The sequence below is a fragment of the Acanthisitta chloris genome, unplaced genomic scaffold (genome assembly GCF_000695815.1).
Source record: "Acanthisitta chloris isolate BGI_N310 unplaced genomic scaffold, ASM69581v1 scaffold24605, whole genome shotgun sequence".
NCBI lineage: Eukaryota > Metazoa > Chordata > Aves > Passeriformes > Acanthisittidae > Acanthisitta > Acanthisitta chloris.
Genome location: NW_008672484.1, coordinates 1 through 12,575, shown reverse-complemented (window position 1 = coordinate 12,575; position 12,575 = coordinate 1). Strand labels below are relative to the sequence as shown.

The 12,575-nt window shown below is 38.9% G+C and overlaps 1 protein-coding gene across 1 annotated transcript; it reads left to right on the top strand.

Moving 5' to 3' along the window:
• Positions 1-761: 761 nt before the first annotated feature.
• On the top strand, positions 762-11,758 carry UBE2A (ubiquitin-conjugating enzyme E2A; the record flags this gene model as incomplete). Its single annotated transcript, XM_009074548.1, has 5 exons — positions 762-972; positions 7,653-7,798; positions 8,989-9,099; positions 10,306-10,523; positions 11,597-11,758. Coding segments are annotated over 5 exons (848 nt in total), but the record flags the coding sequence as incomplete, so codon positions are not given.
• Positions 11,759-12,575: the final 817 nt, after the last annotated feature.

The following is a 12,575-nucleotide window of genomic DNA, read 5'->3' as shown; positions in this document are numbered from 1 at the left end:
ATCCTACCCACAGTTACTTCCATAATGCACATACATCACACTGAGCAGCACCAGGACAGTGAGGTTTGCCTACCTGATATGTATTCTTACTCATCCTTACTGTTTCGTGGTTCATATGTATGCAGATAGAATTTGCATCTCCTTCAAAACCTTTGCACACTCTGAAGAATGCAGAATGCTTTTATAAATTATACTTTCTCCATTAAAAGAAGCAAAACTAGACTTCTGCTAAGTAGATAACTTCATTTATTTCAGGACCATAAATACTCTTGCAGTAATGCAGACAAATTTTCCCAAAGGAGAAGATAACTGTAAATAAAGTGGGTGATATAAAAGTCTTTTTTAATGCTTACGCTATTAGAATCAGCAAATGCTACTCTGCTACACCATGGGTTACAACTTTTCCTCCATAGATTTTTGTTTACGATTACTGTCAGCATACAACTTGAGCCAGGGTTGTATATTAAACTGCTAGAAATGAATATAGCATGGGGAGCCCTGTTCCATACCTTGTTTGCATTTTTGTCCTCTTGTGTCTTTTGTTGACCTTTGTTTTCCAGGTGTCTTACCAATTTTTTTTCTGGACAGGTCCATTAAAACACACATTGTAAATGGTCATTAGAAAATACTGTGTTTTATCATTAAATTTAATTAATATTTTAATAATTATTAAAATCTATGTTTTCTATTTAAAGCATCTCTACTAAAAGTGAAATGGTCTTCAATTTTAGTAATTTTTGTAAGCTGGTTGTCTCTTTCAGTTTTGGATATGGCCCGACACGTTCCCCTTTACCGAGCTCTGCTGGAACTGCTCCGTGCTATTGCATCCTGCACATCCATGGTACCCTTACTGCTTCCACTCTCAGGAGAAAGTAGCGAAGAGGAGGAAGAACAGTTGGAGTCCCAAGCTTCTGTTGGGACTTTGTTGGCTAAAATGAAGACCTGTGTAGATACCTATACCAACCGACTGAGGTAATCACTTTTCTCATCCCTAACCTTCATTCAAACTGTATTGCATTCTTACATATTATGAATACAGAAGTGAAAGAAGATTCAGGTCTGTATATTTAGCTGAATGGGTGCTACAGTCCAGAGTGAGAACATGCCAGCTGTTTGATCTAGGTTTGTTTATGTGTATCTGTCAGCTTTCCTGTACTGTTTACAAGGAGTGTTTCTGGTATGACACATGTAGCTGGTGTGAAGGTGGTAGGTTTTGCATACCTTTGTCATTTCATTGGTAACTGCAAATGCTGCAGTACAAATTTTCATTTCTTTACTTTTTTATAATTTTCTGCTTGCAGCAATTAATTGATTTCTTGATTCTGGTTACTTGCTTTCAATTTAAAGACAGCTTATTAAGAAATAGTAATGTGCCTTTCCCTGCAAGATTTCATGATGTCCCTAAGCATATGCTGAAACATCATGAACAGAAGGTAAATATGTCAGGAAAAGGTGTGCAGAGAATATTCTTTCTCCCACTGTAACTCAGAGTGTTTGCCAGCCATTGCCCAAGAGACTTTCTGAGCAGCAATCTCATTATTGGGAACTCTTTCTAGTAACTTCTGATGAACTGCACTTTACCCATACATTTTTCTAATCCTTCTTGGCTGAGACTGGTAGTCTTGCCTATCAAGCATGTAATGTACTCGTGGTGGGATTTGTTTGCATACTTTGTGCAAAAGAAACAGAGTCAGGAAGGTAAAAAGCAGTCCTTTATGTTGGATACCCATCTAAAAATGTCAGTTTGTGCTTGCTGGCAGTATTATGTAGATCATAGTAAATGTAACCTTCTTAGAAAATAAAAATGTCAGTTTGTGCTTGCTGGCAATATTATGTAGATCATAGTAAATGTAGTCTTCTTAGAATAGGAAAGAAAATATATTTGGCTTCTGTGTAATCCATTTCCAATATATATGTATATAATTCTCCACTAGCATCACTGATTGGGTTTTTTTGCTAATCTGGTCGTCCTTTAGCCTCAGATTAAATGGCCACGGAAACCTATATTTTCTCATATCACCTGTCCAGGTTGAAGTCTGAAAAGTTTCTTTCTGAGAATGGCACAGGACTACTCATAAGTTCTTTTTGATTTGGTAAACTAAATATGGTATGACTAATTCTCCAGTGTCATCTTAGGATCTGAAAACAAAGACTAATTCTAGAAGCAGAATCGGTGTTATTTTTAACTATCGTTATTAGATGGATTTGCTAACAGTTCCATGGTTGGTTCAGTTACATTATCTGTACAATTTTCTTGTATTACTTTGATATATATCAGCGCAAAAGTGAAGCTTGTGTTTCACTGGTTGGTTTAAGCATAATACTGCTTGTCTTTAAAGCAGGATATAGACAAGGATAAAAACACCAACAGCTTGAACAGCCTGGAATCATTGGGGTGGAAGGTTTGAATTCTCAGCATTGTAGTTGAAGGTGTGCCAGAAATATAAGCAAGTATTGGCACGAATTTCTTAAATGGGACAATCTGCTGTTTCTTTTATGTCAAATTGCCAGAACAACAATATAATTATGGGTTCTTATTTCAAAGGCAAAACTTCTCTTCATCTGAACAGCAGACTTATATGTCTACCAAATGTCATCTCCATGTTGGAGCAGGAGTGTCACTTTCATCCAGAATTTAAGGGGCACAGTTTTGGTTTTGGATTCTAGTTAGCATTGAATTTCCTTTACTTTCAGAGGTCGTAATGCTCTGTTGGGAAATTGGGAAATATCTGGGCAATGGAGAAGACATTTAGGTGTGAGATGATTTCTCCTGACTCTTTGATTGGTCGGGACTCAAAAGCCATCACTAATTGGAGAGCAGTCAGAATGGTGTTCTGGGTTGCCACGAGGGCTGAGTTTGAGACATTAGTTTGCTGTGATGGCTGCAGAGCTGCTGCTGTGACAAAGCAGCCTCATCAGAACCACTGGCTGCTGGGTGAGCTCCATGGCAAATGACTAATTTTGGCAAAATAAGCTGATGGTTTATTTGTGTGATGTGCAATCTATCAAGCTGTGTCCAAAATTCTAACTCTGCTGCATGGGGATGCTAGAATACAACCAGGTAGGCCTGAGGCATTTTTCCTGCTATGGCTTTTTGTTGTATTCACTGTTACTTCGCAGGACTTACATGTGAAAGGATGCATTTTGCAAGCAAAATGTTTTCTTTATAATTGGGCCCCAAGAATTGAGTCCTAATTTGTTTCAATTTATTTTTCTTTAAAAGACAAAACAACTGTCAGTTCCTTTTGCTGCACTCTCTAGCTCGTGTGTGGAGCTGATGGTTGTGTGCAGGAGCAGTCCTGCAGCCTCTGCTGGTCTGGAATGCTTCAGCTCAGTGTCTGTAAGCAGAGCTTGAAGCCCCAGTGAGGAGTCCATCGAGCAGTCTCAGAGGAGGTTACTAGCTTTATGTGGGAGACCATGAGGGCTGAGTGATACTGCAGTTGCAAACCTATGGTCGTTTGATCCTACGACAGTGAACATCAATCTAACCCTGGGCAGCAGCACTGTGCTATAAGCACTGTCCCTGTGGTACACAGGGGCTGAACGGTTCGTTGGCTTTACTCTGTGAATGCTTTGATAAGGGTATCGTTCTGTATCATCACATTTACCTCTGAGTATCAGGCACGGGTGAGTAAGTATTAGTATTGGCTTTAAAAATTAAAGTTGCCTTGGGAGTGTATCATTCATTATTCATTTAGCACAGCGTGAAGAGAAGGCTGTCACCTTCTAGCACAAGCTAAATTAATGGCTTAAATTATTAGCATGTACACTGCTGTCTCTTCTAGCAAATATATTAGTGACTGTCATCCCTTTAAATATGAGTTGACATTTTTGCTGCTTTTACTTCTGTGGTTGAAAAACTGTATGGGGGAGTTTCTGTGTCTAAGTTAAGTATTTGGCTCCTCCTCCACTCTGAAAATCTTAACATTAAAGGTTTGTCCTGTATTAAAGCTCAGGATTTTGATAAAACTGTTAGTTATCTGCATGCATAAATTTATATGCAGACTGATGGAGTGCAGAGAAATATCTTACTGGCTTTATCGCTTTAATTTTGGTATTTCTTCTCCTCGTTTGTGTCATTTTGGGAGAGCCTTGTAATTCCCAGCAACTCCCTCTCTCAAGCTGGGGCTCTACTTGTGCTTCTGTGTATGTTTCAAGGATATGTTTTGAGAAAGGGCTGCTGTGGTCTCCTAACATAAAGGAAATAATACATGAAGTGTACTAGCTCATGTCTGCAATGAAGTTCAGTTCTGTCTCTGATGGCAAAACTGTGTGAACTTTAAAAATTATAAGCAGTATGAAAGTACATACCCTTGTGGAACTTCTGACAGATTTTCCCATCTAGAGTCTAGGGAATTACTTGATTTACCATATGTTGATTGTAAATAAACTGAGAAACTGTAAAGTGCTGTTAAATTTCTCCAGATATTTGTATATAAAACTGAAGTTGTAGGGAATAAGATAATGAGGCACATGTCTATAAGAAAGATGCAGAGGGACATTTTACAAGAGCTTATAGAACAAGGGGGAATAGCTTCAAACTGACAGAGGGTAGGTTTAGATTAGATACTAGGAAAAACTTCTTTACTGCTAGCGTAGTGAGGCACTGGAACTGGTTGTCCAGAGAAGCTGTGGGTGCCCCATCACTGAGAGTGTTCAGGGCCAGGATGGGGCTTTGGGCAACCTGGGCTAGTGGAAGGTGTCCCTGCCCATGGCAGGGGCTTGGGACTGGATGGTCTTTGAGGTCCCTTCCAGCCCAAACCATTCTGTGGTTCTGTGATCTTACAAACCATGCTGGATTAATCACACTAAGATGGTATTCTTACAGCATATTGTATCAATCAAAGGTAGGAAGATAAAATGAGGGAAAAAAACCATGGAGGTCATCATTAATAGGAGTCTTGCAAGTTATGGCAGTATCAGTTGGGTTTTTCCCCAGAAGTGGAGAAAAGAAGTTACCTAACTAACCATTAGAATATACAAGCAAGACTTGTGTGAGGAAACTAACTGTTGCTAAGGCAGTATGTCTGATTTGGGATTTTGTGATACCAGCTAAATTATACTCACTAAGAAACTGACTGAAATCCCTGATTAGACAGAATCAAGGTCAAAAATGAGACTGGGGGGGTGGAGGTAGGAGTTGAGTCAGAGTTAGATTTATTCCTGCATTTTGCTTCCTAAACTGCTTTTCCAGAGTTACAGCCTGACTCGGGAGTTAGGCAGCTTGGTAATGTAGACCATCACACAAGCCCCAGGTAACTACAGGTGTCAGGACAGAGCTGTTGTGCACATGCTTTATTTAAAAAGTATATTCTGAGGAGGGTTCAGGGGTTCATCTGTTGTGCTCATAGTTTCAGTGAGCAGAACCATCATATTGGTGGCAAAGGAGAAAATAGGAAAATATATTCTCTTTTGATAGTACAAAACTGCTGGAATGTAACTGCTCTGGACAGGAGGGAGAACGAGAAGAAATTATATTGTTGGTGCTGAGAGTTTTCATTTGAGTGGGTGTTTCCTTTTCCTACAGCTTCAACTAGGTATATATCCTTGTCTGCTGAGGTAGTTGACTGTCAGTAACTCAGTATATCTGTGGCAAATTTAAAGCATGTGGTTAAGCATTTTGTCTAATGAGGCCAACACTTCAATGTTTTTGATTCTAAGACCAAGTAGAAGTAAAAAACTCAACCAAGTAGTACAAATTGTGAAACCATGTGGGAGATGAAAGACCTACAAGATAACTGTCTTGAAAATGAATTTGTAAGAATTAATTTCACTTTCAGTACCTTCACCAAGCACATTTTTATTGCTTTTCACACATCTTTCTCTTGGATAAAGCCCACTGACATTTCATTTTAGCCAAAATTTCTCCAGGGGTTTTGTAACAAATAGCGTAAGGCTTCTACATCCACAGCAGGCAGATCTAAATCTGTACACCTTTCTTAGGACTGGTAGCTCCTAGCATGTCTGTGAAGTCAAACAGGTTATTACTGAGGTTTAGTGGGCTTAAATATGAATTTCTGAATGTGTGTAGTTGGTTATTTCAAAAATATTGGCCTAGCTTTCCACAAGGAAGAATGCAACAATGAGGAGTTGGAAAAGTATGAATGGGAGAGGAAGCTGCTGCTGCTTTGTCCTAAACTATTTGTGAAATGCTGCCTGACACTGGCTCTGATGCTTTCCTCCTAGTGCTGAGGATCTGAAAGCTCAGCATGGCTTGAAGTCAGCAATGGGCTAACATCCTTTTGGATTAAATCTGGAACAGGGAAAATGTACCGTGCTGCAGTAATGAATTTCGTTATTAATGCTCTCTAGGGATATTCTCATTTGATTAGGTACCGTACAAAGGCTGTGTTCAGTATTACTGTAATCACCTCTGCTGAACAGTGGAGAGACTCATTCATTATGCATGGTTTCAGTCTGGATTAAAATACAGAAAGGTTATAGTTGCTAAAATATGCTTGGTACATCAAAGCATTAAATCGCTGCTTTTTCCTGTGTAGATAGTTTTCTGGCTTGGCTGTTGAACTTGTTTGGGTCTCAAAATGAACAAGTGCTTTTGAAACAAAAAATTTACAGAAATTGCAGTAAAATAATGTGGGGGCTGTTAGCATTAAAATCTCCCTAAGTTTTGCAGGATGGCAGTATAAATTTATGCTAGCTTTTAACACATAGAAGCTTTTAAATATGCACATTTAGGTTACATTGGTATCAAATACTGTGATTTCATTTCAACAGCTGAGTGTATGTGCCACTAAAGACTGCATTGTCACAGTCTAAATATTTTAATATCCCTTAAATTATTGGACAAGTAGCTTCTATCAAACAACAGTGCATAATATATATGCACGTGTATATGTGTACATATAATAGACTATTTTCAAAATATGTCAGGTGTTCAAATTGGCATTTTAACTTGCAATACTTGGATTATGAACATCCAATGTAATATAGATGCCTTTCTATTTTAAGACTTTTAAGATTATGTTACGTTAAACTGTTTGTTGAAATAAAAGGTCTAAATTTCTATAGCCCAGAAGAGAACTGCAGAGTGAGACCAGCTTCATGTTTGATCCACTGTCCTGCGATGCCTGTGTTGTCCTTCATATACATGCTGTGAATTTTTACTCGAGGTTTCCTAGAGTTTTACCATTAGTGTATTTTCAGTAATGGCCAGTGTGTATTGTGTAGCAGGAAAGAGAACTTTACCTCTTTAGGACTTGATTTTGCATGAGGATCTGCATGGATGAAATGCACATTCATGACATGATCTTGGTTAGATTGAATTTGTAAGCTTTTCTAATCCTTTGTGACAGTGTGCAAACATAAGGTCAGCCTGAGAGTAACAACCAAACGTACTGAAAGGTTCAAGTGGAAACTGTTCCACTGGTACCACTGGCTTTGTGCTCGTGTTTCCACTCTTCATATCAGATGTACATCTCTTTGTCAAATCAAGACAGCGTGTTCAGTGTTGTCACAGATGATTGCCACACTCAGGGATGAACCTGGAGATACAGAGAGACATTCCATTTCAGAAGGCTTGTGTTAGTCTTGTTCCTTTATCTTCGGTATTTTTCCCTGTTGACGCATATGCTGAGTATGACTGGTTGAAAAATATTCCCTCATGCTGTATCCTATTTCTTTGCCCCATACAGGTCTAAAAAAGACAAAGCTAAAGCAGGTGTAAAACCAGATACTTCTGATCAGGAGCCCGAGGGACTGACTCTTTTGGTACCAGACATCCAAAAGACTGCTGAGATAGTTTATGCTGCTACCACCAGTTTGCGCCAAGCAAACCAAGGTAAAATAAAAATACTTTGATAAGTACTGTGTCGTGTTTATTTGTAATACAGTCACTAACAGATAGCTTAGAAATTAGCTTCAAGTTGTCGTGTTTATTTGTAATACAGTCACTGACAGATAGCTTAGAAATTAGCTTAAAGCAGGACAAAATACTTCCCTCCTGCCCCCAACCACTGACTGCATTTTCAAAGGTGGTTGGAACCATCGATTAGCTTAGGACAAAATACTTCCCTCCTGCCCCCATCCACTGACTGCATTTTAAAAGGTGGTTGGAACCATGTGGTAGTCTGAAATGTTTTGATCATGAAACAGCGAAATTCAAGTAAGTTAGAGTCACCTCACAACTTCCAGCACAATCTTGTACCCCTTTTTTATTCTTTTTTTTTTCTCGGCAGAAAGCAGCATACATGACCTTTGGACAAAATACTTCCCTCCTGCCCCCATCCACTGACTGCATTTTAAAAGGTGGTTGGAACCATGTGGTAGTCTGAAATGTTTTGATCATGAAACAGCGAAATTCAAGTAAGTTAGAGTCACCTCACAACTTCCAGCACAATCTTGTACCCCTTTTTTATTCTTTTTTTTTTCTCGGCAGAAAGCAGCATACATGACCTTTAATAGTAAAGCCTTTGCTGTTGAATCTAAGTCATATCAATTAGATTAACTCTTAACTAGATGAATGCAGAACAAAAATGTAAGTCGTGGATTGAACCTGCAGATGTTCAAAGGACCATCTGGTTGTGCAGTAAAGAAAACTAAAGATTAAATAGCTGAATCAGGGGAGTGGATTTTATAATGGCATGTACAATCAGCTCCTGATTTTGGAGAGTCCAAGAATACGTGTGGGAATAGCCATGCACACAAGCATATGTCGTGCTTCCTGGTTTATTTTTTTTTTAAAATAGGTTGGAAACAATAAAAGAATATTCATAGCAGCAGCAGCAGTCATTAATTATTTCTGAGCCGAGACTATGACCTTTATTTACTTCAAGCTGTTCAGATAATGAAATATACAACAGTGAGGAGAACAGATTTGTATGTTGTGAGTGATGCCTGGGTTTGAGACTTCTCTGCAAAACATTGCAACCATAAAATGTCATTTCAAGTGAAACAATCCCCAGACGCTTTCTGTGGTTTTCTCAGAATTACATAGTTAACTGCAAATAATCATCATGTTTTATGTAACAGAAAAGAAGATGGCTGAGTACTCCAAAAAGGCTGCTGTGAAGCCCAAGCCTTTGTCCGTTTTACGGTCTCTGGAAGAAAAATACGTGGCTGTCATGAAAAAACTCCAGTTTGGTAGGTTGAGAAGTGTGAATATTTGTGTTTTAGAAAGCAGACACTGAAGAAATATTTGTTCTCTTGGATGAAATCCATTATTGTTTTAAAAGTTAGAAACTATTTTATATATGTGACGACTGATAATTATCACTTATGGAAAATTACATAAGTCTGTGTTTTCAAGTTACCAACTCACGCACTCTGAACTAACAAGAAATGTTTTAAGCATACACTAGAGTAATTCAAGGGACTAGATGAATTCAATGATGCTATTCATGTTTTCATTCCAGTAATTATTTGTGAGTCTTTCAGTTGTTAAATTACACTTAAATGTTATTTGGGGGGTTTTTTTTCAAGCTCATATATTAAGTATATCTATGTTCGTTAAGGTAGCTTTTATTTTTTAAATGGAATAGAATTCAAATCAGTATGTGAGTTTTTTAAAATTAAACTGTAGTAAATTTCATAGTGTCCTTTCATGGAGTGCAATATGTTGTATTTTAAAAGTGTGATGGGACTCAGTCCTTACTTTGGCCATAAAGGGAATGTGTTAGGAAAAAAAAGAAATCCTAAAGAGAAAATAGCATCTTATCCAAAAAGAGCTATAAAATTTCTGCAAAAACATATTGTCTGAGCATTTTTTGAATTGCAGTGACAGCATTTGCAGTTACATTTCTTTGTTGTTGTATTTGTAAGCGATTTTCTACACAACTGTTTGTGCAGTGCATGCCAAGAGTGGAGGAGGTAGGGAGGTTTGTAGTGGGAGCTTCTCCTTCTGGCAGCCATGCTGCAGATGTTGCATAGCAAGTGATTAAAGAAAACTAGCTGCACTGTAATTTTTTATGATTCTTTAATAACATTGAAACCATCACACAAGGCAATACTTCTGGCACTTGGCTTTGCACTGATTCCCTTGCTAGCAGTATTATGTATTCATAAGTGTCATTATATTCCTGGTCTGGAGTAACTGGTAGCTTTCCAAATCAGGTCTGGTGTACACTTGACAAGTTGCATGTGAAGGTTCGTAAATTTGCTGCAGAAATTATTTCAACTCAGCACTGTTAATGCTTTGCTTTCTTTGATCACTAACAAAACCCATATTTTTTGCATTAGTGTAGTGCAAATTAAACTTCCCTGATTTTAATACTCAGAATCTTTATCCAAGACTAATCCATTATTAACTTCACTGCTTTCCCGATACATTAAAATTTTCTTCTCTTCTAGATACATTTGAAATGGTGTCTGAAGATGACGATGGAAAATTGGTTTTTAAAGTAAATTACCACTACATGTCTCAGGTGAAAAACGCGAGTGACGCCAACAGTGCTGCCAGAGCGCGACGTCTTGCTCAAGAAGCTGTGACTCTTTCAACCTCATTGCCTCTCTCATCCTCATCCAGCGTCTTCGTGCGCTGCGATGAGGAGCGGCTCGACATAATGAAGGTGAAGAAGCAAAGTTGGCTTTATTTCTCTCTTCATCTTGGCACATAAATGTTTAAGGAGGTGCCTTAAATCTTAGGAAAAAAACAGGATTATTTCTCATGTACTATAATTGCTGTCCAAATGTTGTGTAAGTTGGGGCTGGGAGAGTCCATCTGCCCCAGGAGAGCTCTGTTAGCCCAGGAGACTTCACAGAACAAGGTTTATTCTTCTGCAGCTATTCCAAAGGAAAAGTTGAATTTTGTTACTCCATTATGGTCAAAATGTATCTTTGCATGTGACTGTTTAAGTTGTAGGCAATACGCGTGGAGAGGTACACTGAGTGTCTCTGGACCTGAAGTATGAAGAAAACTTCATAGTGTCTTGCTTTCCATTTGTAACCTGGGGAAATTAATGTTTGCAGAGGGCTTCACTTAACCACAGTACCATAGACTCATAGAATTTTAGGGGTTGGAATAGACCTTACAGATCATCTAGTCCCAACCCTCCCTGCCATGGGCAGGGACATCTCTCCACTAGACCAGGATGCTCAAGGCTTCACCCAACTTGGCTTTGAACACTGCCAGGGTTGGGGCAGCCACAGCCTCCCTGGGCAACCTGTGCCAGTGTCTCACCATCCTCACAGGAAAAAACTTTTTCCTAATAGCTAACCCAAATTTCCCCTCCTTCAGTCTGAATCCGTTACCCTTTGTCCTATCACTGCAGCTGCAAACAGAGAGTCCCTCTCCAGCTCCCCTGTAGCCCCTTCAGGTACTGGAAGGCTGCTATAAGGTCTCCACACAACCTTCTCTTCTCCAGGCTGAACAGCCCCAACTTCCTCAGCCTGTCTTCACAGGGGAGATGCTCCAGTCCTCTTACCAACTTTATGGCCTCCTCTGGACTTCCTCCAACAGTTCCATGTCCTTCTATCCAAATGAACAGACTGACAGCCTGCTCATGATTATGACTTCTAATAATATTTTCTGCTAAGTCACATGTGGAAATAAAATGCCTCATATAACTTATAAAATCTCAACTGTGTGACAAATATAAGGGTGGGGGTTTAAGTGTTCTTTTTCCTTCTTTCCCAATGGTAGGTTCTCATTACTGGTCCTGCAGACACCCCTTACGCAAATGGTTGCTTTGAATTTGATGTGTATTTCCCCCAAGACTATCCTAATTCCCCTCCACTTGTGAATCTGGAAACAACTGGAGGCCACAGCGTGAGATTTAATCCAAACCTCTACAATGATGGCAAGGTAGGTCAGCTTGGCTTCTGGGTTAGACGTAACAAGGAAGTGAAATGGATGAAACTTTTTTCCCTTTGCAATCTAACACTCAGCTGCTCTTAACATACTGCAGGAAGCTGTTTGGTTAAAACCAGTCTGAAATGAAGAGGGATTTACCCATTCCAAATGGGAATTACCCTCTTTCTAAATGGTCTTGGAGATTTTTTTACAGCCATTATAAGATGGATTGGACCAAAATGCAAGTAATTTTGACTGAGAAAAATGTTCTTTTCCACTGTTTTTTGCTAAATTAAGCAGGCAGAAATGTATTTTGCCTATAGCTGAAATACCCTTTCCATGGACAGTCTGCATCATATCCACTGCAGCTGAAGGTGTTAGCCGGGTGCCCTTCTTTTTCCATTCCCTTTCTCTTAACATGGACATAGAATGTAATTCCTACTGGAGACTTTTATCTCCTTTCTTCTTTGCCTGGCATCAAGTCTTGGCAAATATTTGCCTCTAAATTTCTCCTCTGTGTTTTGTCTCTTTGTTTTCCCTGTCTTTGATTGTTCCATTTCATGATAAGGTTCAAGAACTCCATAGACTTGCCTGAAGTCCAGATCAGTCATAAAGAGTTAAGGAATATTTCCAATTCCTTGATAGTCTGTGTGACAGAAACCACCTTTTCCATGCTTAAGCAGAATGCCTGTCTTTAAAAACCACAGTTATAAGTGTTAGAACAGTATTTAAAGAGAAAAGCAAAGAATCAGACAGTATTCATGATTCATTTCTTTTTGGAGCCATCAGAATCCACAGGATTTCCATGAGGAATAGTAATCTGCCTTGT